This window comes from Podarcis filfolensis (genome assembly GCF_964270895.1).
Source record: "Podarcis filfolensis genome assembly, chromosome: 1".
Lineage (NCBI taxonomy): Eukaryota > Metazoa > Chordata > Lepidosauria > Squamata > Lacertidae > Podarcis > Podarcis filfolensis.
In genome coordinates this window covers 51139766-51167667 of record NC_139604.1, presented here as the reverse complement: position 1 = coordinate 51167667, position 27902 = coordinate 51139766, and the positions used below count along the sequence as shown (strand labels likewise).

Sequence of the window (27902 nt, the reverse complement as noted above, 5' to 3'; positions counted from 1 at the left end):
CTAATAAAATGAAATTCCCTTACCTGCATTGCATTTCTTCTTATCACCCATGATCAGCAAAGAAACAACAGCTTATGCTTTAGGTTACACAGGAAAAAAAACAAGAGGCTGTTCTCATGAGTTTGTAATTTTTTTCTTTAAAGATTATTTTACAGTTTGAATCACACAAAAAGGCACTTTTGATCTGGAATTGTGATTTTCTTACACTCTCTCTTCCATTTGTTAAAAAATATCAGCTTGTGGTCAACAGAAGATACACAGCATGAGTCTGAACAGGTGTGAGTGGAGAGGATCTCCATCTCCTCCTCCAAAGGCAATCGCTCGTGGGGGGGGGGAGCTAGGCATTGAGGCAGGGATGGGGAAACATGTTGGACTCCAATTACCATCAGCCTCAGCCAATAGCCAGGGATGATGGGAGTTGTAGTCTAGCAACATCTGAAGGGCCACATTCTACCCCTTGCCAACCTGCATTAAGGACCTTCCAGAGGACAGTAAGGCATAGCTTCAATAAGAAGCTTGTGGCGTGAGAATCTGAAGGGACAACTTTCTCTGTCACCCCCGAAAACTCAAGAGGGCAAAATGAGCCATAGTGACATGGCTAGTTGAAAACTTGTGGCTCTTTGTAGTTTCCAGGTTGGCACTGAAAAGGTTATCAGCTTTTACTTTTCCCAATAAAGCATGGAGTTTCCCCAATACTGCGTTGAACTTGCTCGCTGTCACTGAATCTCTGCCCCAGGCATGAGGAACCTGTGACTCTCTCTTGCTGGACTCCAACTCCCATTAGCCCCAGCCAGCACTGCCGATGGTCAGGAATGATGGGAGTCGGAGTCCAGCAATGCCTGGAGGGCTTCAGGTTCCCCGGTACTCTTCTACTCTCTCTCCTTTGCTGCGAAGAAAATAAATGAGAGGAGAGAGGGGTGCAATTTAATGGGAAAAGAAGAATAGCTTCACTCTTGAGCAAAAGCCATTCCCCTGTAAGGATGGGCTTGCTAGCTACTACCTCCGCAAGTATCATTTTTGGTGTAAATAGCTAGCATCCAGTGAGAAGGGGGTAGAGGTGGATGGAAAAAAACAGAGAATGTGTCTGTAGCAAAACAGGGAAAGGGAGATGTGAACAGGTTTGGATCTTCCATAATCTGATGCAGGTGGAAAAACAAATTAAAGGTGGAATAAGTGTCTTATCCTAACTACTGGCAAACTAAGCTTAATTAATGCTGAGCTTATTGATGTGTTAAAAATGAGGAAGGGGAAATCTGCAGGCGTTTGGAGAAGGGGGAGCATACTCTCTGACAGAGGTGTCCACTCATGGGCAAAGATCACTCGCACCTTTTACACCAAGAATAATGGCAACCAACCACACAAAAACAATCACCATCTCCCAGGAACGTTGTTAAAAATACAGCTATAAAAATCCTCAGATGGTTTCCCTCCCCCCCCCATCCCGCTTCATTGTTTTTTTGTTTTCCATTTTTCCTAAAATATATACACATTATACATATTTATATAATCTAAAAATGTGCCCAGTTAAAATTCTTCTTTCCACATTCTGTAAAAAATAAAAATAAGTTTTTTCTGTGGGGATGCACAGGGCAACTCCCCACACAGAGGGCTTGTCTGGATGAAGCTCAGACTAGGAGCGTTTTGTCTGTTGGGCATTGCAGATCATGAGTGACTCACGGCCTTGAGTAAACGAGCACCTCAACACTGCCAGACTAGAACAATTGCTGAATGTTCTGTGCAGAAGGATGAAGAGTTTCTGCCATACCACGCTGCAAGAGACTGGAGAGGCCAGTGGAATTTGATGCAATTTGGATGGTACAAACTTGGCCAAATGTAGCTACTCCAATGGGAGAGCACTGGGTAGAGCAGACTGGTGTTTGTGGCAACTTCAACTCAGAGGCAAAAACAAAGAGACATGCAGAGCAACTCCGTGGAAGTTTAATCAGAAGCAAGCACCACTTCATTAAATGGAACATGTCTCTCAAGAAAGGGTGCACTCGGTTACAGCCGCAATTCCCCCACAGCCCCAAGAGTGGTTTGCATCTTAGACTGCTGTAAAACCAACAAAGTGTTAGCACCTAAGGTACCACGAAACTCTTTGTTGTTAATTTCAGTTGACTTTGGTACAGATTAGATTAAAAGATATTATGCCTAGGAATCTTCTCTATTTCGTTTTGTGCCACTTTGGCATGATTTTACCCTTGCTTTTAAATAAAAAAGTCATTTGAAAGTTCACTATTTAAATACATATTTAAATGTGCATTTTCTCTCAAAATACCTATTTATACATTTAAAATGCTGAGAGAACTGTGTTGCACATTCAAAGAAGGGCTGTGGGGAGCTGTTTCGATCCATCCGTGAGCCTAGGAGATGCAAATCAGGGCTTTTCATGTAAGAACCTGCAACCTTCCTCAGGCATCCCAAGGAGCGACTATGGATCATGGGTACCCTGCATCCTGCTGGAATAAACGCTACAAATATGCAAGAAACAAAAAGGAAAGAAAAAGGAGGGATAATTTCTTTTGTTTAAGAACATTTTCTTTCTAGGGAACGCTTGGGATTTCAATGGAGAGGGGAGGTGTATGTGTGTGTTATGGTAGTCTTATTTTTACTGTTCCACTGAAAAAGAAACTTTTATACACAAGAAACTTTTTCTGAAAAGATATTTCCCTCCTGCCTGCTCTCATTGCTTGGTTTTAAATTTGGCAATACTAAACATTGCACATTCCAGAGGGATAAATCCAGCATCAGCTCAGGTGTGGGGAAGCTTTGGCCTTCCAGGTGCTGCAAGCATAGCCAATGGCCAGGGATGCTGGGGGTTGTAGTTCAGCAACATCTAGAGGGGCAAAAGCTCCCCACACCTGCAGTAGCTGCTAGAAGCAGGAACGGCCCTCCAATTGTTGCTGGACTGCAATTCCCATCTACCTTGACCATTGGCCAGGGCTGATGGGAATTGAAGTCCAATGGCATTTGGAAGGGCAGAGGTTCCCTGCTGCTGTGTTAATGAATGCCACCCCATGCTCAAAGGCTTCTAAGCATCCAGGATCCCCCATAATGTCCAATCTGGCAGTGATGAGGTACTTCAACTATGTTACAACAGCAATTTAGTAAGATTTAAATAGAAGGTCATAGTTTGCTGCAAAGGCCTGCTTGCTTGCACCCTGGCAGTGAGGTTCAGCATGGCGCTTTGCTCTGACTCAATGGGCAACTCCAGGAGCCGCTACTGAGAGCCAAATCCTGCCCCATTCCTGAAACATTCCATCCTGAATGGGCTGAGGCTCTGAAGAGCCCTGGCATCATGTCCTTTCTTAACAAAACAGCCAAGAACAATAGTAAAAAAAAAAAAAAGGCACAAGGTTTTCTTGTATCCAAAAAACATTTTAAGGCAAATTCAGAGTGGCACTGGAAAGAAACCAAGGCAAATCCATTATCTTGCAGAACAGATTGGCAGAGGACCAAGGCAATTCTACTCTGACTTAAAGATTCTCTTTCCTTTTAAAAAACAGGCTGTCAAAGCTGCTGGGCAAAGTGGGGGGGGGGAAATATGGTTCAAAGGGAAGGAACGGCCAGCTTGATTTTGGCCAAAACCACCTTTGGGAACTTGAAGTGGCTGGACTGTCGGCAAAGCATTGGAAACAGAGGCGCCAGCCGCCAGCACAACCCAGCATTGTGTGTCCATCCACTCTTGTCTCTTTAGGATACCAACAGGTCCATCACTTCCAAAAGGCACAATTTCCCCCACATGCCTCAAAAGTCCAGGAGGAGAATTCCAACCACAGCCCAAAGGCAAGAGTTGCACCTCAATGCCTTGTAAGGTTTGAAGGCACTACAGCATAAGAGGAAAACAAATAAACCCACAGCGGCAGAGAAAGAGATTGACCCCTCTCCCTGTATGGCCTATGCATATGTGATTTATGGTCACAGGAAGGGCTGAGTTGAAGGAGCTGAAGAATAGGCCTTGGAAAAGCCAGAGGCTGAAGGAAGAAAAGCTCAGGGCTGGCGTAGAATATAGAAAAGCATCAAGGAGGACAACTGGAGTGAGTCATACATGGGTACTGCAGGTCAGTGTCACCAACCCACACTCTTAAGCCTCAGAGTCTTTGAAGAATTTATTCTGGGTCAAACCTGATTGTTCAAGGTGGTGGCCTTCCTCCCTAGCACAGATCAACCAGTAGCGCTTACTTTCCTCTCAGCCATCTTCACAAACCCATCTCTCATCTCAGACCTCCTTCTCTACTAGTGATTGATATTGTGAACCATCTTTCTCTTGCTCCAAGAAATCACAGCTTCAGGCATTCTCTCCAGACAGAATGAAGGATGGGGTTAAGGCAGGCGATCTGGGGCTGGTATAACCACTGGATTGGTCACTCCCTCCCCTCTCAAGGCACCTGTCACAGGGCCCTGTTGACAAAACTGACAGAGCTAGTTTTATCTTGCGTCTCAGTGGAGAAAAGCTTCTCTCCTCCCCAAACACACCAATTTCTTCCCTCTCGCTCCTCAAGTATCTATTTTTCCCCTCTGTTGGGTTGCTACCAGTTCCAAAACATTAAGTAAAACTTGGGATTTTCCTCTCCAAATCAGGATTTTCTCCACCAAGGGGAGGGAGAAACAACTCCAATCCAGTATGCACTCCAAAGGAGAAAACTTATTCAACAATGGCAAATAAGCTGCATCCAGTTTAGGACCCCTCAAACGTTCAGCCGAAACCCACCAGCTTTGCCTGTCTTTCTGAAGCAGAAATGCCCTCTCTCTTTGACAAGATGCAACAGAGTCCCTCTAAATGTTCAATCCACTTTGTATTTCCCCACATCTTTCCAGCCCCCGCTTTATCCTGAGTCCTGCCTGTTCTCTTTCGTCTCCCCATCCCAACTTCTCTCAGATACTTCCCACCTGGGGTCTCTCCCTGCCTCCAGTCAAGTCAGTGGCCGCCACCACCACAAACAGAGCTGGGACACTTATAAGCCCAGAAACCTAGGCCTCAACACCTAATAAAGAAATAGGAGGAGAAGATGCAAACAGTGGCAAGATGCAGTGGGTACCTGGGACCGGTTCTTGTGTAGCACCCCCGACCTGGTGGCAGGGGAATGGGGTAGGGTGCTGGTTTCTCCTCCTTGATTAGAGGAGAAAGGACCACAGGTTTGGTCCCACTTGGTATGAGAGGGGCAGGGAAAACTGGGCTGAGGTCCTAGTCTCCTCAGCCCATTATTCAAGGGGGCAAACCGTTAAAAACACAGCGTCGAAAGGGGCTTCCTCTCTCTGGAGATGAAGGTCACACTCGGACACTGAGAGAGAGGGGTCCTGTCCTGCTGCACCACGGAAACAAGCGCTCTCTGATGACGCCCCCTGCAGGGTTTCTTGTGCTCTGCACTGTGCGTTGAGGCTGCCAGGGGCTAGGCTGAGGGAAGGAGCAGGCTATCCTGCTCAATGAAAGGGAAGCAGCTGAGACGGGCAAACGCCCCTCCTCTCCTCTCCCCTGCCCAAAGCTCCCCTGCGGTCACTAGCTGCTAGTCCGGTGCTGCTTTAGCACTGTATAGACGTCGTCCACTTTGCTGAGTCTCTCAAAGAACGGCAGCAGGTCCAGGAGCTCCGTGTCAGCCATGTTGTCAAACCACGAAGCCACAGGCACCTGCCACGGTGGGAGAAGGGAAGCGGTTAGGAGGCAAGTACGTAATACATACAACAATGATAATGAGTTGTAGGTAAGCGTGCTTTGAGCCCAGAACAGTGCTCCGGCTGCTACCAGTGTGCAAACAGTGAGAACAGTGGGGCCAAGACCAGGAGGCAGAGCCCCACTCTCCCCATCAGGGTGCATTGTGGGAATGGAAGAATGCCAGCCTAGTGCAAGAGCAGCCCAGACACACAGTCTCCCTCAGCCTTTTGTTGAGGGAGCTCTGCATAAACTGCGAGTTTGCCCAAATGTAAGGGGAATCTTGTAGAGCTGCTTTTGCCAACCTGGCACCCTCCAGCTATTCCTGGAGCAATTTTAAAAGATCCCTGTTTACCCCAGGCATTTGATGTCTGAAATATGCTGCTCCCGGCAACTGCTGGCTGAGAGAGTGTGGTTGTTCTTAGCTATTTTTAAAATGCTTTTCAATGAGGTTCTTACAGGTGTGTTTGCTACCCTGGGCTCCTGTGGGAAGAAGGGTGGGATATAAATTGAATAAATACGGTGATCCTAGTAATCCAACTCCCCTCGGCCACAGCCAATGAGAGTTGTAGTCCAAAAGACGGCACCAGCTTGGTGAAGAGGAAAAGGGAGAGCACTGCAGCCAGGTGCGAGAGGTCATCCCAAAGAATGGGCATGTGCACCATCGCACTGAGGTCCCCGCTTGCTCTGTTCTCCACCTGTATATTTTAAGCTTTGCTATAGCATGCAGCTCTGGGCAGCAGGGTGGAGAAAGTGAGCCTGTACAGCTTTTTTTTTAGTTTTCTGCCTACACAACCCCCTCCTCCTGCTCCGCATTCCCAGCAAAAGCCAGGAAGCTGATGGCTACCTGGCCACTTACAGCATTATCTGGGTGGAAGACATAAGAAGCAGGTGAATTGTCCACTATGATGATCCGCGTCAGGTCGCGGCCCAGGCGGCTGAGGTCCTTGACGTAGTTTCCACGGTGGAAGACGCATGACTCGCGGAAGAGGCGGGCACGGAAGGCTCCCCACTTATCCAGCAGGTCAGCCACGGGGTCTGCATACTGGGGTTGGGAGGAGAAGGGGAGTCAGTGCGACCACACTCAGGTGTGCGTGCCTATTGAAGGGATGGGACAGGATGGAACTGCTCCACTTGCATCCACGGAAGCCCGCATCACCTTCCTCTGATTATTAGATTTCCATTTCTCCCATCCCAGCAGGTAAGTGTGCGTATTCCCGGGGTTTTCAGCCAGTTTCCCTTGCCCAGGTAGAAGAACGGGGGCTAGGTTAGAGGAAAAGAATCGCTGCAAACTCTTTCCTCGGAGTGCTCATGTTTTACATTCAAGCTCCTCCAAATGCTTTATTGCAATGCACTCACTTTAAAAAGTTGTCCTCTCCTGACGACTTAATCCAGCTCTAATCCTGGATGGGAGGCTAACCCTCTCTACTCCAGTTTACAGTAGGGGATGAAGGGCTCTGTATTTCTGTTTGACAATCCACTGCAGAAGAAAAATCAGTGCATGCCTGCCCAATGCAGCTTGCTTTTTCTTCCCAGTGTCTCAAGTTTCTCCAATGAGCCCACTATCTGGGTGTGGTAGAAGCAGGGGAGGAGTCTGAAGTCAACAATCACCCTTTCCAGTGTGGAGGTGGGAGGAGGAGAATCTCACCTTTGCCAGACTAGCGGTGAAGAGCACACACTCGAAGAGCTCACCCATCCGTCGTAGAAACTCATCCACGTGCGGTCGCTTCAGGACATACACCTGGGGAGGGGAAGGGAGAGTATGGAGCTGGGGACGCAGGGCACAGATCCGCTCACTAGCTAGCTGAAGCATGGGGAGTCCCCACCCAGTCTTCCTGGCTAGTGAATACCATGGGTACCATGTTGATCTTCTCTTCAGCAGGTTTAGATTAAGCATCAACCCCAAGAGTGGAAGAGGAGACTGGCTGGTGGAACAAGTTGCCCAAGGAGCACACAGAGATTTAGGAAGGTGCCTCTCATACCAGATCAGGCTTTTTGTCCATTGAGCCCAGTGCTCCATACTCTGACTGGCAGTGGCTTGGGGAGTGGGGTGTTTGTCACATTATCCTTTCAGACTGGAAATTATGGGGAGTGAACCCATCATGCACTCTTCCACTCTTGGGGTTGATGCTCAACCTAAACCTGCTGAAGAGAAGATCAACATGGTACCCGTGGTATTCGCTAGCCAGGAAGACTGGGTGGGGACTCCCCATGCTTCAGGTGCTCTGTCCCCTAAGCTATGACTCAACCGCAGCATGCGGCTGTTCAGGTACAGACGTCTGAGTCCAAAACACATATGTCTGGCTGCAAGTGCGACAAAAAACAGCCACTCTCCAAAGCTTCAGTGGGAAGAATTTGGAAAAGGAGGATACCACACAGATTTAATATTAGTTCTTAGTATTTGAGGACAGGTTGGCAACTGATGTGAACTATTAAGATGACTTGTGGACATCAGAAAGGAATACAGGTTGGAGAAACTTCTGCGAAGGATAGTTTATCCAGGCCTACATAAAAGATTGGCTCTAGAGGTCCTTGTTAGCCTTTGGAATCCAACTCTAGGATCTCACACATCCCAAGACAAGATACTCTATGACTTTTCATCTAGTATCCTGATTCCACCCAGTATCCTGGGGCTGGCTCCCATGCATGGGCAACTTGGTACATCAGAACAAGAGGTTCCTTTACTCCCTACATTTCAACATGCAGCACTCAGGTGTCCCCTCTGAGATACAAAGTGTGTGATATGAAATGGTGTGGTTGGTCTAGATCACCCAGGAACCATTCAAAGCACCTGAAAAGTGTCTTCAGTGGATAAGTTCCTCTTCAAAGGCTGATGGTACGGAGCTGTTGTATCCATCCTGGCTGGTGCTGCTGGCTGCCTCCAAGGCCAAGTAATCGAGAACAGGCTGACTGCAGTATTCACAGCCTATCCTGGATTACTTGAACCTGGCCACTGCCTTTCTAAGTAGGGATGGCAAACATGAATGAAAGGGGTGCAAAAGCTCAGCCCCATTCTCCACCACAACTGACCCCCAAGCGGTTTCCTTCCTTTTCCTGAGCGCTGCGTACCAACGACTGCCCCATAGTCACCTTTGGTGATTCAACATCAGCTATGAAATGCAGCAACCCCCTTTTGATAATAGCACTGCCAATACCAGAACCCCTCTTTTTACCCATTAGGCTCTCCCGGCAGCATCCATACCTGGTGCATGACCCCGTCAATCTCCACTGGGATGATGAAATCTGCATTGTTCACCGGCTGGGAAGGGACAGAGTTGGGAAGTTAGACCTCCTCTGCTGGATTCCTCTGCTCTTCACATCTTCCCCACTACCAGGGTTGATTCTCATAGCCGTACTCTCTCATCATATAAGATTAGGTTTCTGCAACAAGGCCATCTCTATAGACTTTGGTCTTCCTGCAAGTGAGCCATTTTGCTCCCTCACACCGTACTTCCTCTCCACCTGCCACCGTCTCTCAGGGCAACTGGCACTAGCACACATCTTTGGCAGCAGGAACTGAAGATGGCTCCTCTCTTACAGAGTGGTAAATGGAGCCTTCTCTTGGACAGCAGAGCTAATGGTCAGCAGTGGTGGGAGTCTGGCAGCATCTGGAGGGACAGGTTCCTCACCCTTGCCTTACCCACTGCTCCAGAAGAGCTGGTGGCAGCTAGTTAACCAGCAGCTGAAAGGCAGCACAAGGTCCATATGGTGTAGCCAGGGCTGTTTCTGGGCAAAGCACAACCAGGGCTCTTGGGTTTGCCAGGAAAGGAATCCAGAGGCCTTTACTTCCAAGGATTTATATGCTACCCAATAACAAAAGGTGGCTTACAACAAAGAGAAACTATTACATTTTTTAAAATGTTGTCATGGTAGGAGTTACAGATAGGTAGCCGTGTTGGTCTGCCATAGTCAAAACAAAACAAAATTTTTTTTTCCTTCCAGCAGCACCTTAAAGACCAACTAAGTTAGTTCTTGGTATGAGCTTTCGTGTGCATCTTGGTATCTGAAGAAGTGTGCATGCACACGAAAGCTCATACCAAGAACTAACTTAGTTGGTCATGGTAGGAGAATGGGTAAAGGCCAAAAAAAATCCCTCCAGATTTTGCAAACCTGAACGGCAGATTCCATTACCTGGGAAATATCAAATTGTGCAGCCTGGTTATATCATGAAACTAAAGGCAGCTAGGTATAAATGCACTTAAAATGCGATGCAACTCAGGATGAGCAAGCTGAGAAATGGAGCTACACATTCTGTAGGTGCTTCACCTAGCTCTGGACCAGAAGGATGAGAATATTGGATTAGGGAAGAGAAAGGTGGGAGTGACACCTCTGGATTTTATTCCTAAACTTGGGAAGCAGAGGAAGGGGGGGGGTGCTAGTCATTAAAGGGACGGAGGCAGGAGTTAAAAGGTGTCTTGGATTCTGCACTAAGGAGAGGATAATCATGTGAACCTCCTTGATTTCCAGATAGTGGGGATGTGGATTATAAATTCTCTTAAAATTTATAAATAAATAAAGCTGTCTGGATGGAGAATCAACAAAGGGCTAGAGCAGGCAGTGGGGTGTTTGTGTGCAAAACAGTTGAGAAAGGACTAACCTTAAAGGAGCTATGTACCAATGTCTCATCCAGGTCAATGACCACACAGATTTTGCTGGAATCTTGAGGCTTGGTTTCTGGCAGGAGGTATTTGACAGTAGCCTGCAGAAGCACATACACACACAGGAGAAAATATTGTGAGGAGGAGTGCAGGACACAGAGTCATGCTGCAAGGGAAACTGGCAGCTAGCAGGGCAGTGGAGATGGTGGGCTCAGAACCTGTGCTGACTCCCAAGTCTTCAAATCAGTATTTAGGGATGCTGTGGCTGGTATAAAGACCTTGGACACAGTTCTCCTGGAAAGCAATGATGAAGTCCAAGGTAGCACCAAGATAAAGGGACTGGGGACTGGAGCATCTTTAAAAAAATATATATCCAAACCATTCCCCATCTTGTGAACTTGCAGTCACAAGTTTTACTTTGGGGAGGAGGAGGAGCTGTGTTGGGGTGACATTGGAGTGGGAGTAGAATCTGCTCTGAAACAAAGCACAAACATTTGCAATTACACAACTGGGCACCAGAGGGCACTAGCGACAAGGATCAAGATGCTCTAGTATAGAATCCACTGGACTTTTGACTACCAGTTTGAAAGGAGCTGGTAGCTCAGCAGCGCTGGGCTAACAAAGCCACCAGTGCTCTTCCTAACTTGGCTAGCAACCTAACCCAAGCAGCCTGCCATGTGTTTAGGTCCCTGGCTTCATGAAAAGAGGAAATCTAACCCAGCAACAAACCTGGACAAACAAAAGGACAAACAAGAAGAGGGCTTAAATAGTACTTAACCAAGGGGGTGGGCTCTCTTTCAATAAAGGTTTTTAAACAGAGGTTGGATGGCCATATGTTAGGGATTCTTTAGCAGTGATTCCTGCATTGCAGGGGGTTGGACTAGATGAGCCTTGGAACCCCTTCCAAATACCATGATTCTATAAATGCAAAAGCTCCGTGTTACACCAATAGTTAAGAATCCTTAAAACATCAGAGCACTACAAAGATTAAAAACAGACAAAAGCTAGTCATGGATTTGCCTAAGAGAGCCACCAAAGTTGCTTGTTTCACATGCAGCAAATTGTGTTTATTCCTTTGGGGGTAGCTCATCGGTTATTTGTCTGTTTTCATACTCCATAGTTATAAAATGTCTGCACAGTGTTTGTGTAATTGGAGAGCTCTGCATTTCTTAATCATTAGCCCTACACACACACACACACACACACACACACACACACACACTTACTTTTCTTGCTTCTCCTTTTTAAAAATTCAAGGCAGTTGCATCTGGGGCTCTCATCCATTTCCTTCTCCCCCCATCCTGTCACCTGCCCCCCTCTCCCTTACCTGTCATGTGGCACATTGGAGGTCCTGCTGAGCTCAGCAAGGGAGTGCAGAGGGCATGTGACAGGGCCAGCAGGGGGCTGGAAATGGACAAGAGGAGCTCAGCCGGCCTCAGCTCCTACAGCAAAGGAAAATGTAAAGGTCTATTGCCCCGATGCTTGGGGTACCAAGGTAGAAACCTTGCCTCTGTAGAATGCAAGTGCCCTCGCTGCAAGGACGAGAGGCCAGTTAATGTGTGGAAAAGGGTAACTAATGCATATTAAATGATCTGTAATGTGCACTCCAAGTCTCTTGCGAGGTGCGCAGGGGCTTCATCATGCCACATGACCAAGCCCATTAAGATTTCTAAGCACTCTCCTAGCTGCAGCCTGGCCTGAATGGTTTTGACACTGAAAATATTTGCATCCATTCAAAAGGCTTGGGAATTTTGCCCAAAATGAAATTTAAAAAAGCATCACGACTATGAATGGATGGGGAGAAGCAGAGCCTGGGAGTTGGAGGGGAAAGGGAGGCAATGTTCCTTTTTGTAAAATCTTGGAACTCCTGTAATCAACCAAGTTTGCTGCCCTAAGGGAGGGGTGAGCAGAAGGCAGATCAGGATTGAATGGTAGATCTTTGGGTCATCTGCAGAGGATCGACAAGGGTTCTTACTCCCCAAATGTTTATCAGCGAGAACAGCAAAATGGCAACATCTAAATTAGGGTGCTAAAACGAAGGGAGCTAACCAGAAACGAACTTTTGTGCGAAAGGGCTATGAGGTCCGTTCACTTCTGGTGCTGAAAACTAATTCCTAGGCTCAAAGGCCCCCTGCTTTTTAATTCCAAAGCTGTCTTTTGCACCCAGGTTTGGTTGGTAGATCTTGGGGTTGCGGTTAAACACACACACACACACACACACACACACACACACACAGAGAGAGAGAGAGAGAGAGAGAGAGAGAGAGAGACCCCAAAGTAGATCCAGCAAAAGTCTAAAATGTCAATTCGCCCAAGAAACCAGCCCTGGCCTGCCCCACTAGATACTTAACCCTTCCCTTGGTCATTTCAAGCAAGTGATCTGCCAGCCAGCTGGGGCCTACCTTGGGCACCGATCCATTTTCCTCCACCAGGAGTGGGGCGTTGTTGTTGACAGGGATAGGCTCCGAGTTGTCATGGCAAAGGCAGCAGAAGAGGGACTGGAAGATGCTGCGATTCCTGGGCTTCTTGGAAGGTGATGGGTTCTGAGCACCTGCATGAGAAGGAGGGGAGGGGGATGAAGGGGGGGAAACAGAGATAAGTATAAATAAGATGGGAGTGCTGTCTTGTCAAACCCTCATCTTTATTCTCCCCGCTCCCAGGCCTGGCTGCTTCAGAGGTATTTTTCCACAGCCCTGCCCATAAGACTCCATCTTGCAGGTGAGACATGGTACAGATTGGGTCACTGTTGAATATACTCTGCACTTTGTCCATCTTATCCCTTTGGTCCTTTGCAGAAGTGCCCTAAACACAGTGGAAAAACTCCTGCAAGTGTCTTAAAATCTCAACAGGGGGCACTAACAACAAGAGCTTCCTGGCCCAAGGGATATTTGCTTTCCCTCCCCTTTGTGGGCCATAGTTTTAAGGTGCACACCAAATAAACACTTTGCACGTGCACAGAGCAGGTGTGTTTTCAACCGTGTGCATGAGAAGGACACATCTGCCATGGAACTAGTATTGGCTGTGGCTTCCTGCACAAGGTCAAGAACGTACACTTGACATTCTGAGAGAGAAAAGAATAAACCATGGGAAGTAGAATCAGCCACAGGTCCTTGGAAGACATCCAAATCAACCCATCACCAAAAGCAGGCCACAGTTCTGTCAGCTAGAGAGGTCCATGCATCTGGCCGACTAGAGAGGAAGATGGAAGGCGGGAGGTGCCAAATATAGCCAGGCCAACTGCTCTGACACAGATGGGGAGCTTGCAGCCCTCCAGATGTGACTCTAAAACTCCCATCAGCCCTGAACCAGAATGGTCAATGGATGAAAGCAGCTGAGGAAAAGGTGAATTTCATGCTAGGGAGCACTAGGAAAGGAAAACAAAAGTGCCAATATCATAATGCCATGGTAGAAATCCAACCGCACTTGGAATACTGCATACAGTTCAGGTTGTGTCACCTCCAAACGGAGTGCAGAGAATTTGAAAAGGTTCAAAAAAGGGCAGCTGAAATGATCGAGGGCATGGAGCACGAGGAAAGGTTGAAGCATTTGGAGACTTTTGGGTTAGAGAAAAGGTGACAACAGAGAACTACAAAATTATGTACGGTGTGGAGAAAGCAGACCGAGAAGAGTTTTGTGCACTCTCTCGTCATCCGACACCTCATAGACATCCAGTGAAGATGAACTATGGAAGATTCAGGACACATAAAATAAAGCACTGCTTCACAGAGAGAACAGTTAAACTATGGAACTCACTCCTCAGGAAACAGCGATAGCCGCCAACTTAGATGGATTTGAAAGAGGATTAGGCAAATTTGTGGAGAAGGCTCTTGATGGCTACTAGCCATGATGGCTATGCTCTGCCTCCACAACCAGAGGCAAGCATGCTGCATGCTGGAAACCACAAGAGGGGAGAGGCTCTTGCGCTCGGTTTCTGCTTGAGGGCTTCTTCCCCCAGGCATCTGGTTGGCCACTGTGAGAACAGGATGCTGGACCAGAGGGGCCGCCGGGTGGGATGTTGATACAATCTAGGTAAGGGAGGAGGGTTTGTGGGTGGGATGGGCAGTGAAGGAACAAACCAACTAAAAAGGCTCAAATCCTACCTGGTAAAAGACCCGCCAGGATTCAAATATTTGCTATTATTTCCAAGGTTTTGGCATTTTCAATGGAACAGATGTGCTGCAGGGGCCCCTTCCTTTTGCCTATCAGAACAACAACAACAAAACACACAAACCACCCCATCTTCTTTTCCTACTTCTCGCACAAACATCCTCTTCTGGGTCTAGGCAGATGGGAAATATGGTCTCGCTTTTCCTGCCACCTGCCAATCTCTCTCCTGTCACACACTTGCTCCAGGCACCTGGAGTTCTTGAGGAGTTTTTAATCACATGCCATTGCCAAGGTTCTGGATTAAATTCACTTTCACATCTAATCCCTTTGCTTGTGAGCAGCTCCCGCTCCATAATCCGGGCCCCAGATAATGAGATTCTCCTCTTGGAACGGCCTGGATCTTAAGACACCAAAGCTGTGGGCTGGGAGTGAGCGGCCAAGGAAGCCAGCCAGGCAAGGAGGTGCAAGGGGGCAGGGAGTTGGCAGGCCCTCCTGCAATCCCCATCTCTGCAGTCGCTGCCTTTTCAGCTCCCTGCTGTTCCAGGTCCCCAATTCTGCCAGTCCCAACCAACAGAGCTCTTGCTATTCTGGAAACATGCCAAGATGCAAAGGAAGAGCCATTGCTCACTGGCAGGGCACCTGCCTTGAGCGTAGAAGGTCCTGGGTTCAATTATTGTCCCCTTTGGTTTTAAAAAGAAAAGAGGCAGCAGCAGGTGATGGGAAAGGGTCCCCTTGGCTTGAGATCCTGGAGGACTGTGGGCTGCTAGTCCCAATAGCTATGTTCTACCTTTGGTGCTATTGCCCTCCGAATTCCAGTTGCTGGAAATCACAAGCAGGGAGAGATGTCCTGCTTGTGGGCTTTCCATAGGCATCTGGTTGGCCACTGTGGGAACAGGATGCTGGATTAGATGGGCTGTTGGCCTGATCCAGGAGGGCTCTTCTTATGGTCATCAGTGGGGAAGAAATCTGAGCTGGATGGACAAGGGCAGCACTGGCATCTGAGCCAGCTATTTAGCCAGCTATATGAAAGCCACAATGAGGGCTCCTGCAACCCTGCGTCAAGGTGGGTTCCTCTGCCTTTACTTTTAACGACTGCCTCAACACCATGTGAAGAACAAAAACAGGTATTCTCCAAAGATTAGTCAGCAGCCACGAGGGAGAGGTTGAAGCTGGGTGCAAGCGGGTGAAGTGTAGGCAAAGAGGGGGACAGCCTTTCAAATACTGCAAGATCAGAGAACCAAGAACCTGCACAAGACACGGCTTCAGATATCTAGAGTTGCCGTCGGCCCTACGTTGCTGCATGTAAGATGGTGTGCGGAGCTCTTTTAGCGAGTGAGGTTGATGCACACAAACAAAAAATGGAGGGAAGGGCTAGCCAGAGGTAACACACGTCTTGCAATTTTATCTCTTGCTGGTTGCGCTCATATACATTATCTTCCATGTGTGAAGGAGGAAAAGGGTATTGCTTCTCTGCATCTCAGAGCTCTCACTGAGGGGACGCAGCTGGGGTGCAAAGACGTACTGTTTCAGGCTATAGGTAGAGGCTCACATGACTAAGCGTTCCTCTCTTCGTGTGTATGTGTGTAGAAATATACGTCCAAAAAGACAACTAAATGTCAAGGTGTAGAGTTCCAGCCTACACTTCTCTCAGACAAGCTAGCTTTCCAGGCACAATGATTGATTGATTGATTGATTTGCTTTCAAGTTATGTTAGCTCCCATGTGCAGGCTAATGGAGCACAGTTCAGTTGCAGTTTTACCACCACAGTGAGGGCCAAAACGGATGTAAAAGCAGCAGGGGCACAAACTCCAGGGGGTTGAGCTCTTTTGGCCTCTCCAATATTTTTTTTGGGGGGGGCTAGACACCCCTCAATGTTCCCAAATGTCAGGAGACAGAGGAGGCCCATTGCGGTGCCAAGCGTAGCTTCAAGGTCTGGCTGCCAAGTGTGAGAGAGGAGGAGCTGCCGGCTACTGCATTCAGCTCCACCCTCTGGTAGCCCGTTGCACGCATGGTGTCATTCGTGTGATCTGGGCCCCTCAATCTTTGGCACAAGTTGGCACCCCTGAACAGCAGCAAACCTGTGTGCAGAGTAGTGGCCTGCCACCTAAACCCCATATGTGGGGGCACATATGCGTGAGGTTTGGCTTTAGGTTCAGTTGCAGCAAGTGTCTTTAACTGGGGGGGGGGGGGGAAGAGTACAGAAGTACCGAAAGAACAGCAGTAGGGGAAGAACAGCATCAGGCTATCCTAGTGACTTATGCATTAATGCCCACTTGTAGTTTGCAGGTTATGCAAATGGTGTTTCAGGACAAGCAGTGAGATGTCAGAAGGCAGAATGGCAATATTGGACATGTTGATCCAGAGGTGACACATTGTTCCTATGCCAGCGTATTTGCAATCTCGAGAACTGTTTGTCTTGTATACTTAATCACCATCCCTGCATTTGGCATATTTTATTAGGTACACCATGTTCTTTGGTTGGCAGATATACATTGTAAATATGTAGCAAGGGGGAGGGCTATGCCTCTTCCTGTTTGGTCCTCATTTTCGCAACAACACGGTTGTTGTTCTTTTTACTGTCAAGGGCAACCGGAAGGAAACAGCACAACCTTTTTAGCCCCTGCTGTTGGGGAATTTTTTATTAAAAAACATTTCTGTATTTAAACCAGAAGGCCAAGTAAAGCAGTTTCAGCTAACCACCTATACAGCCTTTTAAAAAAAGAAAGGAAAAAGAGAGACCTGGGACGCGTAACATGAATACAAAACACCACCTGAATATTTGCTGGGGCTTCTAAGCATGAATACTGAGCAGCTGCTGAAGCATAAATGCAAGGCAATGTGTCAGTCACTGGCCAGACACTTGTGAAACATACACCCCGCAAAAAGGAAAGCACAGTTCCACTACCTTCCCACGGCCTGCCATCCTGGTTGAGAAACAACATCCCAACTCAGAATCTGCTGTAATATCTGATCCTTACAAAAAAATAAATAAAAAATCACCAGGGAGAAATCACTTCTGATTTCCCAATGCAAACCAGAATACTGCTGTTGTAAGAGGATGGTGTGGATACTATACATTGAGTTTCCCCAGGCTGGATAACAAAATGATGCATAGGAAGCTGCCTCATGCAGAGTGAGATCACTGGTCCATCTAGAGTAGCATTGTCTACACTGATTGAAACTGGGACCTTCTGAATGCAAGCCTGGGGCTCCACTCCTGAGCTACAGCCCCTTTCCTCTCTTCGTTTTGTTTTTGTTGTTCCACATCTGGCTCATGGCCACTCTTTTCAGCAGATGTCACAAATTTGTTTCTGGGGGGGGGGGAATCAAAAGAAAAGATGGCACCACCACAGAGAACTATGTCAAATTATGTCCCCATAGTGAAATATGCAAATCTAAAGCAATATCCCATTAAGAGCAGAACGCAAAGCAGGTGACCATAATGATTCCTTAGAAGACAAAAGCCTGTGCACTCAAAAAACCCAAAATCTTTATCATTTACACTTCAGACATAAAAGCAGGCAAGCCCAGTTTCTGACCCAACAAGCTGTGTTTTATCATTGAATTTATTTATTTTTTATAATTGTACGTTCAATTGTTGTAACGTACCACCTTATGCTGAAGGGCGGGGTAAAAAATCTTATAAATAAATCAATAAGCCAATGAATCCAGCTTACTAGGCCTCTGACCACTCCACTGCAGCAACCATTCCGTCAAGGAACCCTGAGAATTCATGCTCCAAAGTCAGAATTCTTAGCAGGGTAGAGAAGCAGTGTGTGTGTGTGTGAGAGAGAGAGAGAGAGAGAGAGAGAGAGAGAGAGGGAGGGAGGGAGAAAGAAAGAAAGAAAGAAAGAAAGAAAGAAAGAAAGAAAGAAAGGAAGGAAGGAAGGAAGGAAGGAAGGAAGGAAGAAAGAAGAAAGTGCCAGTGTTGTTTAATGGATGTATAGAGGGACTCTCTCCTTTGCTACTTATTAAATAGGGGAAATAAGAGAGTCTCACTCTCTCAATATTCTGGGTGACAGTCGAGTCCTTGGGCTTGCTGGTGAACAAAATCTTGAGTTTGTCATACTACACATTTGTGACATTTGGGAAACCAAAAGGCTGAATTACTGAGGGATGAGATTAAAGAGTGCTGAAAGACTCACAGGAATGTGGAATTTGTTGATGCCTCACAAGATTCCTGCTGCTCTACTTATGTCTAATAATAGTGGTACTAAATATTTTAATAGCATACTTCAAGTTTTCAAAGGGTTTCAAACAAACCCTCTAAGTAATTCTCACAACAGCCCTGTAAGGCTGGCCAATATTATCATTCCCATCTTCAGTATGAGTCAGATGGAATAGCAGTTTGCCTTTAGCCACCTCCAAATGTTAAAAAATTATTCTCTGAAATCCTGGACACCCACTGCCTGTCAGTGTAGACAATGCTGAGCTATGAATGTGAGAATAAGTCTCGTATTCAATTCTCATCTCACAGTGCTGGGCGCACAAACAAAAAACTGTGCAGGGTGTCCTGCTGACCACTGTGTGCCAATGAGCAGAGCCACTCCCAACAGTCCACCATGTGCCCAGGTGGTCTGCAAATCTGCCCTAAGCAACAAAGGCTCCATTTATACATGATGCAATTCATGTGAGTGGAGTGGCATGTCATAAGCCAAGACCCAGTGTGGTGTACTGGTTAGAATACTGGACTAGGACCTGGGAGACCAGGGTTCTAATTGACCTTGGGCTAATCCCTAGCTCTCAGACTATCTGACATCACAGTCTTGTTGTGAGGATGAAATGGGGAGGAGGAAAACTATGTGTGTCACCTTGAGCTTGGAGAAAAAGTGGAATATCTTTTTTTAAAAAAAAAAGAAATGAAGGATGAAAATAATTTCTAAAAGCAACTCCTTGTGTGGCAGACCTCTAAGTTTTAAACCCACACAATCTGTGTAGAGGTTTACAAAAAGGTTTATCGCATGGAGCTCTGTCCCTTTGGTTGTTTTGCAGATACCCACATGGACCATTGCATCTATTAACTGTTCATTGCTATCAACAGAATTGGTAGTAATCTTGGGTGTTATCCAGTTCAATTCCTTGGCCTTAGGCAATCGCCCCTACAATTATACTGTGCCTGAAAGGCACTGATCCAGATTCTTAATAAAAAATCCCCATAGAAGGAGATGCAAATATCATTTTTCCTGGAATGCAATAATCAGAGAGTGGCTGGATGTAAACAAGTCTGGAAGATCATTTAATCCTTTGCCAGCCCAGTTCCTTCCAGATGTTTTGGACTACAATTCCCATCACCCCCGGCCAGCCCCGGAATGAGGTTGGCAAAGGCAGCTTAAGATAGAGAGAAGCAACTGTCTTTTGACAGCTTTTCTGCCTCACAAAAACATGCATGACCCTTGAAAAGGTCCCTTCAAGGACACACGTCCTTCCCCCAGCCCATCACTTGACCTGGTTGGCTTGAGAAAGGAGGAGGAGACCAAATTACCATGATCAAGGGGATAGGAGTTACCCTACGTGAGTCCAAGTCCAGCACAAAGCCCTGGGCATCCCAATCAGAGATACAAAGTGTCTGAAGATTTGGAAGGCATGGCAGTGGTGGCAGGTGGGGGTGGCATATTGTGGGGAAAGGGAAATATTTGCCATACTAATGAACTGAATTATGAAATACAAAATGTACTACTTTGAGAATGTGAGAAGCACTTACTACTATTTAGTAAACAGCACATAAAATTGTGCTTCTGCTATTTGGTATATTTTGAAGGAGAGACAGAGAGACACAGACACAGACACAGACACAGACACACACACACACACAGAGAGAGAGAGAGAGAGAGAGAGAGAGAGAGAGAGAGAGAGAGAGAACACATTCCTTCATTTTAATGGAAACAGAAACCTTCAATGCTCTGGTAAACAAAAGTGAAAGTTATACTTTGGGCTTAGAAATACAGCAGCCTTGCCCAACCAAGTACAGTACTTTTCTGTCACTGTGTAGGACTTCAGCCATGGACAACACAACCAATGGTGAGTGACTGTGTGAGCTGTAATCTGGTAATATCCATAGGTTCATAGGTAATGATAATGATAATAATATTATTGTACCCCAGCCACTTTGGACAACGTCCAACAGGATATCAAAGAACACACCAAAACTTCAAACATTAAAAGCTTCCTGAAACAGAGCTGCCTTCAGATGTCTGCAAAAAGTCATGTAATTGTTTATCTCTGACATCTGATGGGAGGGTTTGCCACAAGGTACACAGAACTACCAAGAAGGCCCTCTGCCTGATTCCCTGTAACTTCACCAGAAGGGCCTCGGAGCTGGACCCCAGGTTCTTCAACTTGGACCTAAACAGACCTAGAAGAATGCTGAACTCTCTGTCTTAGCCAGCCCTCCTCCACCTTATGCCCTCTAGATCAGGGGTCAGCAACCTTTTTCAGCCGTGGGCCGGTCCACCATCCCTCAGACCATGTGGTGGGCCAGACTATATTTTTTTTTGGGGGGGGTGAGAACAAATTCCTATGCCCCACAAATAACCCAGAGATGCATTTTCAATAAATGCACACATTATACTCAGGTAAAAACACCAGGCAGGCCCTACAAATAACCCAGAGATGCATTTTAAATAAAAGGACACATTCTACTCATGTAAAAACACGCTGATTCCTGGACTCTCCGTGGGCTGGATTGAGAAGACGATTGGGCCGCATCCGGCCCACGGGCCTTAGGTTGCCTATCCCTGCTCTAGATGTTTTGACATACCACCCCCATCAGCCTTGGGCTCAACATAGAGATGCTGATTGGGATTGATGGGGCCATAGTCCCAAACATCTGCCATGTACCGAGCTGGGAAATGCCCCTACGTAATATGCCAACCGCTGCATTATCATGTATCTCCCAACAACATTTCTATTTTTTCCATATTAGACTTTGGGGCTGGGAAAATGGCACTCTCTCGATGAAATCTACGACTGTGCAGATAATCATCTCCTGCAGGTTGGGCTGAGACAGGGAGGTTAATTCAATCAGTTAAGGGTTCCAACATCAACTTGCCTAGGACATTAGCACTTAGCGGGAAGGTTGCTGTTGTTGTTGTTGTTGGCTGAATTTATGTACCACCCTATACTCGCGGGTCTCAGGGCGGCTCACAGGTTATTATTATCCTTACACACTTTCCGTAGAATGAAGCTGCAGACTGAGGTGTGGGACTCTGGGGCGCTTGCTTCAGAATGTAGATGAGGAGCTTGTAGCTTAATGCCCTTTCATATTTAAAACGGCATGTGATAAACTAGCATATCGTGGTGGAAGGTTAGGAGCAGCTTCCTCCACCCCATCTGATAATTTATTAAAATAATATTTAACATAGCGCTTTCAACGTACTTCGCATGCTTTGCTCAGTTGTAACCCTTTCAGGACCCCTGCAAGGTTAATTCAGTATTATGCTATTCACTGTTGCAGGTAGGGAGAGACCCTGAGGGGCTGAGAGGCCTTTCCCAAAGGCCCTCTAGTGGCTTTGTGGCAGAGGCCAGACTCAAACTGGGGACTTCCTGACTCGCAGCTCAGCCTGCAGTGAAACAGCACAGAATTCTGCCACAACTCATAAGTCAGCATAATAGGCAGAGCTACTCGGAGAGCTAGATTTGTGTGGTGTGGGAAGAGAGGCTTGAAAGTTGGCTGAGACACAGAAAGAGAATGACTTATGGAGCCTACAGAAAAGCAGGTAAAAGAGCTGTATTGAATGATTAATCACCTTTTAGAGAAGGTGGGAGACAGAACTGGGCATTAAACAACTTTCTGGTCAAGCAAGAGGAAACAGAACAGGAATTGAGTGGGAGTTAAAAACATGGGCACTTCCCCATTAAAATTCATAAGTACTTTTTAAAACACACAGAGAGACAGAGACAGACACACACACTGGCGGAGGAAGAGGGGTGCAGGGGGAGCGCACTGCTCCCGGCAGCGTAATCCTGGTGGGGTGCCGTCGCTGCTGTCCCCCCCGCCCGTGCTGGGTGCCCTGCCCCCAGGACGCCCGCCAGCCCTGCCCCCGCCTGCTCTCCAGCCCCTCTGCTGGAGCATGAAGCTCCGCCACTGGACACACACACCCCCCCCCTTTGGAACAGGCTCCTTAAGGGGCAACCTACAAAAAGAGTCTCTTTGGTCAGCTACTGTTCAAAACACAGCCAGCTCCGCTTGGATGGACAGTGTGGCCTCTTGGGCGTCTCCTCTGATCTCATTACTACAGACTTTGTGTGGCACTTTTGGAAACCAGAATCGCATTGGCAGGTCCAGATTCAAGAACAAGGGGGCTGTATGTGGGCAATAAGAGAAGTCTGCTATATTCTGTGTTCATGTGACATTTAGATTTACAGCCAATCCTCTAAAATAGGGCAAAGCTTTTAAATAAAGAACGTTTGGGCTATCTGGAGGTGAATTAACACACATACCATCTGCCATCAGCAGTGTCTGCACTGGAAGCAGAACCATCCTTTGAGCCCTTTACTGAAGATCCTGTGTCTAGACATGACTCTGCAGGACACTGCTTCATCGAGGACCAGTACTGCATACTTTAACTGGGAACAGCTCTCCAGAGCCTCAGGAACCACCTGCTCCCCGCTACTCTTTCAACTGGAGAAGCTGTTAAAATGTGGGCTGGATGAGGTAACTGTTAGGTGGATTTGTAGCTGGTTGACTGACCGAACCCAAATACTGATCACAAATGGTTCCTCGTCATCCTGGGGAAAGTGACAAGTGGGGTGCCGCAGGGTTTTGTCCTGAGCCGGTTGTTGTTCAACATCTTTATCAATGACTTGGATGAAAGAATTGAGGGGATGCTCATCAAATTTGCAGACAACACCAAACTGGGGTTAGCTAATGTTGCAAAAGACAGAATCATGATTCAGTATGATCTTAACAGATTGGAGAACTAGGCCAAAACTAATAAAAATGAATTTGAATAAGAACAAATGTAAGCTTCTACACTTGGGCAGGAAAAACCAGCTGCAGAAATATAAGATGGGGGACACTTGGCTTGCCAGTAGTACATGTGGTCTTAGTAGACCACAAGCTTAACAGGAGTCAACATTGTGATGCAGCCGCAAAGAAAGCTAATGCAATTCCAGGCTGCATCAACGGATGTATAGCATCCAGATCAAGGGAAGTAATAGTATCACTCCATTCTGCCTTGATCAAACCACACCTGGAATACTGTGTCCAGTTCTGGGCACCACGTTTAGGAAGGATATATTGACAAGCTGGAACATGTGCAGAGGAGGGTGACCAAGATGATCAAGGGTCTGGAAAGAAAGCCTTATGAGGAACAGTTGAGGGAGCTGGGTATGTTTAGGCTGGATAAGAAGAAACTGAGAGGATATATGACAGCCATCTTCAAATATCTAAAAGTCTTCCACTTGGAAGATGGAGCAAACTTGTTTTCTCCTGCTCTGGAGGGTAGAACCTGAACCAATGGCTTCAAGTTTCAAGAAAGGAGATTCGAACTAAACATCAGGAAGAACTTTCTGACAGTAAGAAATGTTTTACAGTGCAATGGACTCCCTCAGAAAGTGGCGGACTCTCCTTCACTGGAGGCTTTTAAGCAGAGGCTGAGTGGCCGTTTGTCAAGGATGCTTTAGCTGAGATTCAGAACTCGGTGTCCCAACCTTATAATTCTATGGTTCTCTGATTCTATGCCAGGAATTGAATCTAGGAAATTGCCCTATACTGAGTTAGACCTTTGACCCATCTAGCTCAGCACTGCCTACACTGACTGGCAGTGGCTCTCCCAGCCTTGTGGGGATTCCCAGCCCTACGTGGAGATGCTGGGGATTGAACCTGCAACCTTCTGTATGCAAAGCAGATGCTCTACCACTGAGCTACAGCCTCTTCCCTCTCTTTGTTTTGTTCCACATCAGGTTCATGGGCAATCTTTTAGGGAAGAAGAATAGCTCAAGGGCAGAGGACATGTTTTGCATCAGAGAGATTTCAGATTCAACCCTTGACCTCTCAAAAAAAAAAAAGGCTGGAGAAAATCTGTTTCTGAAATTCTGGGACTGTTGCTAGACAGTGTAGACCTACAGTAGCCAACATGATGCCCTCCATATGTTTTTGGACTACAACTCCCATCAGCCCTGACCAATGGCCATGCAGGCTGGTGCTGATGAATGCTTAAGGACCCACCAATATTCAGAGGGGACCACGTTGACCATCCCTGTAAACACATCATTGAGCCAAATGGACCAGTGGTTTAACTCAGTATACGGCAGCTGTAGTGCTAGGACTCAGTACCCCACAGATTGTAGTGTGGCACAAGCTAAACACAACTGGCCAGCCACATACAGTGGCAAGATAAAGCCCTCATTTTGGTTGCCTGCTCAGAACAGTTAACACAAGAAGAGCCTAGGTGCATCAGGCCAAAAGCCCATCTCATCTTCTCCCAGTGGCCAGCCAGAAACCTATAGGAAGCTTGCAAATAAGACCTGAGCACCACAGCAGTCTCCCAACCTGCAATTACCATAAACTGTCCCACAAATACATGTCTGCCAGGATGCATTTTTCTGTTCCATCCCTGTTGTGCCTAAACCGCCAGCTTTAGGCTCTACCTTCTTGCTCCAGACAGAGTGTTTGCAAAATATCACCAATGAAAAGGAAGGCTGATAGCACTCCAGAACCCTGTCACACAGGCCTGCTCATGCCCAACCTCTCACCCATCAAACCATACACACAACACCAGCCGTTTATCATCCCCTACCAAGTACATGCCAATCAGAAGGTCAGCGGTTCGAATCCCTACGACAGGGTGAGCTCCCGTTGCTCAGTCCCTGCTCCTGCCAACCTAGCAGTTTGAAAGGACGTCAAAGTGCAAGTAGATAAATAGGTACCGCTCCGTCGGGAAGGTAAATGGCATTTCCGTGCGCTGCTCTGGTTCTCCAGAAGCAGCTTAGGCATCCTGGCCACATGACCCAGAAGCTGTACGCCGGCTCCCTTGGCCAATAAAGCGAGATGAGCGCCGCAACCCGAGTCGGTCACGACTGTACCTAATGGTCAGGGGTCCCTTTACCTTTACCAAGTACATGATGACACCCCCCACCTCATTTTGGGAGCTGCAGGCAGGCAGCATAAACAGGATGTTTACTGAGCCCCTGGTGGGGCTATAATGTGTGATTGTTTGGGTCAAAAGTTGGCTGAGGGAGTTATAAGTTGCTGCAGACCCTTTTCTGCACCACCACTACCCGCCGTCAAATATCTTAGTAGCCCAAGAGAAATTCCTGTGCCTCCCCAATTCAGAACAAATATTGTCTTGCACCAAGGTCAGCTCACTGGCCCACCTCTCTCAGCACTCTCTACTAAATGGCATTGGCTCTGCCCAACTCACCCCACCTGCCTTCAGCCAGAAGGTGTTATTGTTGTTGTGTTTTTAAAGATGGCCGAAAGCAGATGGGTCCAAGTGGGCACATGAGCATGGGGGAGCAGCATCCCCTTTCTCACCCGCCACCGACACATCTGACCCAAGAAATGCCCCAATTTCTTAGTGAAAAGGCCTCAGGATTTCTTAACCTTGCCAGCCAGCTTCCTTTCCGACAGAGCCAAGATCACCAGGAAGCAGTGGGAGAAAAGCTAAAAGCAGCTAGTAAAACACCACACCACACTCACACCATCTTGGGCTATTCCACTCCCCCCACTTTCCACCAGCAATGTTTACAACTCACCCAGCACCTAGAGAGGGTGCTAGGAATGGCATCTTTCCTCAGCCCTATCAGAGCAACTCCTTCCTAATCGCCTGTCTAGTGAGCCCACGTGTGCCTCACCTAGAATGGAAAAAAGGGAGGTGTAAGCTAACACCCAGGGTCAAGAAAATGCTGCTCTTGCTACTAAGTCAGGCAAAATCTCTGGATCTCCAGGAAGTTAGAGAGAGCCACCCTGAGTCTCAGTCCTGAAATAATGTTGAATTGGGAACAGCTCCCTATCTAACATCTCTGGCGCCATCAAACAAGACTCCTCCTACAGACGTGTGTTTACTAACACCTGGCACAAGTCTGGGTGCAGCCCGCCCCACACCTGCTCAAAGGGGGCTTTCCCCCGCTTACGATCCCCCAAAGCAGCAAAGCGCTGACCCCAAAAAACCCTCACCGGTGAAAAACGCACTTTCGCTTTAAAATCCTCCAAAGCAACAACAACAACTGCCCCATAACACGCAAAGGGAAAGATGGGGGTAGGGTGGGAGATGCATCCAGGATATGGGGTGTGGGGTTTTTTTTGGTTTGTAAAAATCAGTAAGAGGATGCCTTATACGCCTCCCTAATGAAGCCTGTTGCCGAAGCACAGCTTCCTCTTCGCTCAATAATGCCACACGCAGTGAGGAAATCGGGGTGGGGGGCAGGAAAGCTATAGGATCCAGAATATAGAAGGGAAGGGAAGTAGGACCCCGCCAAAAAACCCACCCAGTTTTTCTCCTCACCCCACAAAGCCCTTAAGGAAATAAAAACTCGAAGGAGCTACTGCGCCAAGCCAGCATTTCAGGGCACCCTCCAACCCCACGGGGCGAGGCGGTTATTTCGAGAGCCAATACACACAGACAACACATACACGTGTGCAACGCGCCGCGCTCGCTACCTCGGTGCCTCCGTGTCCAGGGCGCAGAGGTGGACTGGGCGCAACAAATCGGACAGGTTTCCTGCCTCTTGGGCCGACCACGCACCAGGGCGTTGCATCGTGGATCGATATATCCGCGCAAGAGAATGGGGAGACGGGGGGGAGCACCCGGAGGAAGCGCGCGTCGCCAGAAAAGCGGCTTGGCCACTCTTCTTTTCCTGCCACCGGAACCTGAGGCCGGCGTGGATTGATTTGCGCGTCCGAGAAGGGCGCGCAGGCTCCCTCAACACCCCGCTACACCCGCTTATTGACGCGCGCAAGGCGATCCTAAGCTCCCTTGTCACCGATCTGTCAAGCTGAAGAGGTGGCGCGTTATGGGAACAAGTGGCCCCAAGCCCCGTTTCTTGGCGATCTGGAGGTGGGCACCGAGAAGATGCCCTCCCAGCCCCGTCTTTGACCTCTGCCCCTCGGGGAGGGCAGTTCGCGCGGGTCTCTTTACCTTTCTCCTGCAGAGGCGTGTTCACCTCTTCCTTGCTAACCTGGGTGATAATGGACCCGCTGTCCATTAGACCAGAAGGGCAGAGCGCTCTCTCTCTTCCTCTCTCTTCCCTCCTTCCAATTGTGTCTCCGCCGCTTTGAGGAATTTTCCAGGAGTTAACAGATTGTTGTTGAGGTGCTGGGGTTGTTTTTTTTTTTTGGTGGCGGGGAGCTTTTTTAAAAAAGAAAAGGAAATGAAAACGGAAGGGGAAAATAAAAGGGTGGGGGAGGGGCGGGGGAGATGGGGAAAGGGGAAAAACAAAACAAAAAAGGGGGGAAAAGAAAAAGGCAGCGGCGGAGGAAACTTTGTTACAACATGGAGTTCCCTCTTCACGATTTTCTGATACAAACATGGAGCCCAGGCGCGGTTTCAAGCTACCCCTTAAAAGGGCAATGGTTGCGGGCCGCCCGGGATAGCCGGCGGCGGCGGCCT

The 27902-nt window shown here is 47.6% G+C and overlaps 1 protein-coding gene across 1 annotated transcript; it reads right to left on the bottom strand.

The window, feature by feature from the left end:
* Nucleotides 1-117: 117 nt before the first annotated feature.
* On the bottom strand, nt 118-27902 carry CTDSP1 (CTD small phosphatase 1). The gene is made up of 7 exons (XM_083576348.1): nt 27432-27902; nt 12648-12796; nt 10245-10346; nt 8850-8906; nt 7296-7388; nt 6507-6692; nt 118-5626 (listed from the first exon to the last, which is right to left on the bottom strand). Exons 1-7 carry the CDS (start codon nt 27820-27822, stop codon nt 5498-5500), a joined length of 1107 nt encoding a protein of 368 aa, XP_083432474.1. The 5' UTR covers nt 27823-27902; the 3' UTR covers nt 118-5497.

Bases quoted from the DNA above. Each gene is read 5' to 3' on its own strand.
- CTDSP1 (XM_083576348.1), bottom strand. From the start codon at position 27,822: ATGTTTGTATCAGAAAATCGTGAAGAGGGAACTCCATGTTGTAACAAA. The intron at 8,907-10,244 runs GTTAGTCCTTTC...GTCCCTTCCCAG, and splicing joins TGGTACATAGCTCCTTTAAG to CCGGTGAACAATGCAGATTT. The intron at 6,693-7,295 runs GTGAGATTCTCC...TCCCAACCCCAG, and splicing joins TCACCGCTAGTCTGGCAAAG to TATGCAGACCCCGTGGCTGA.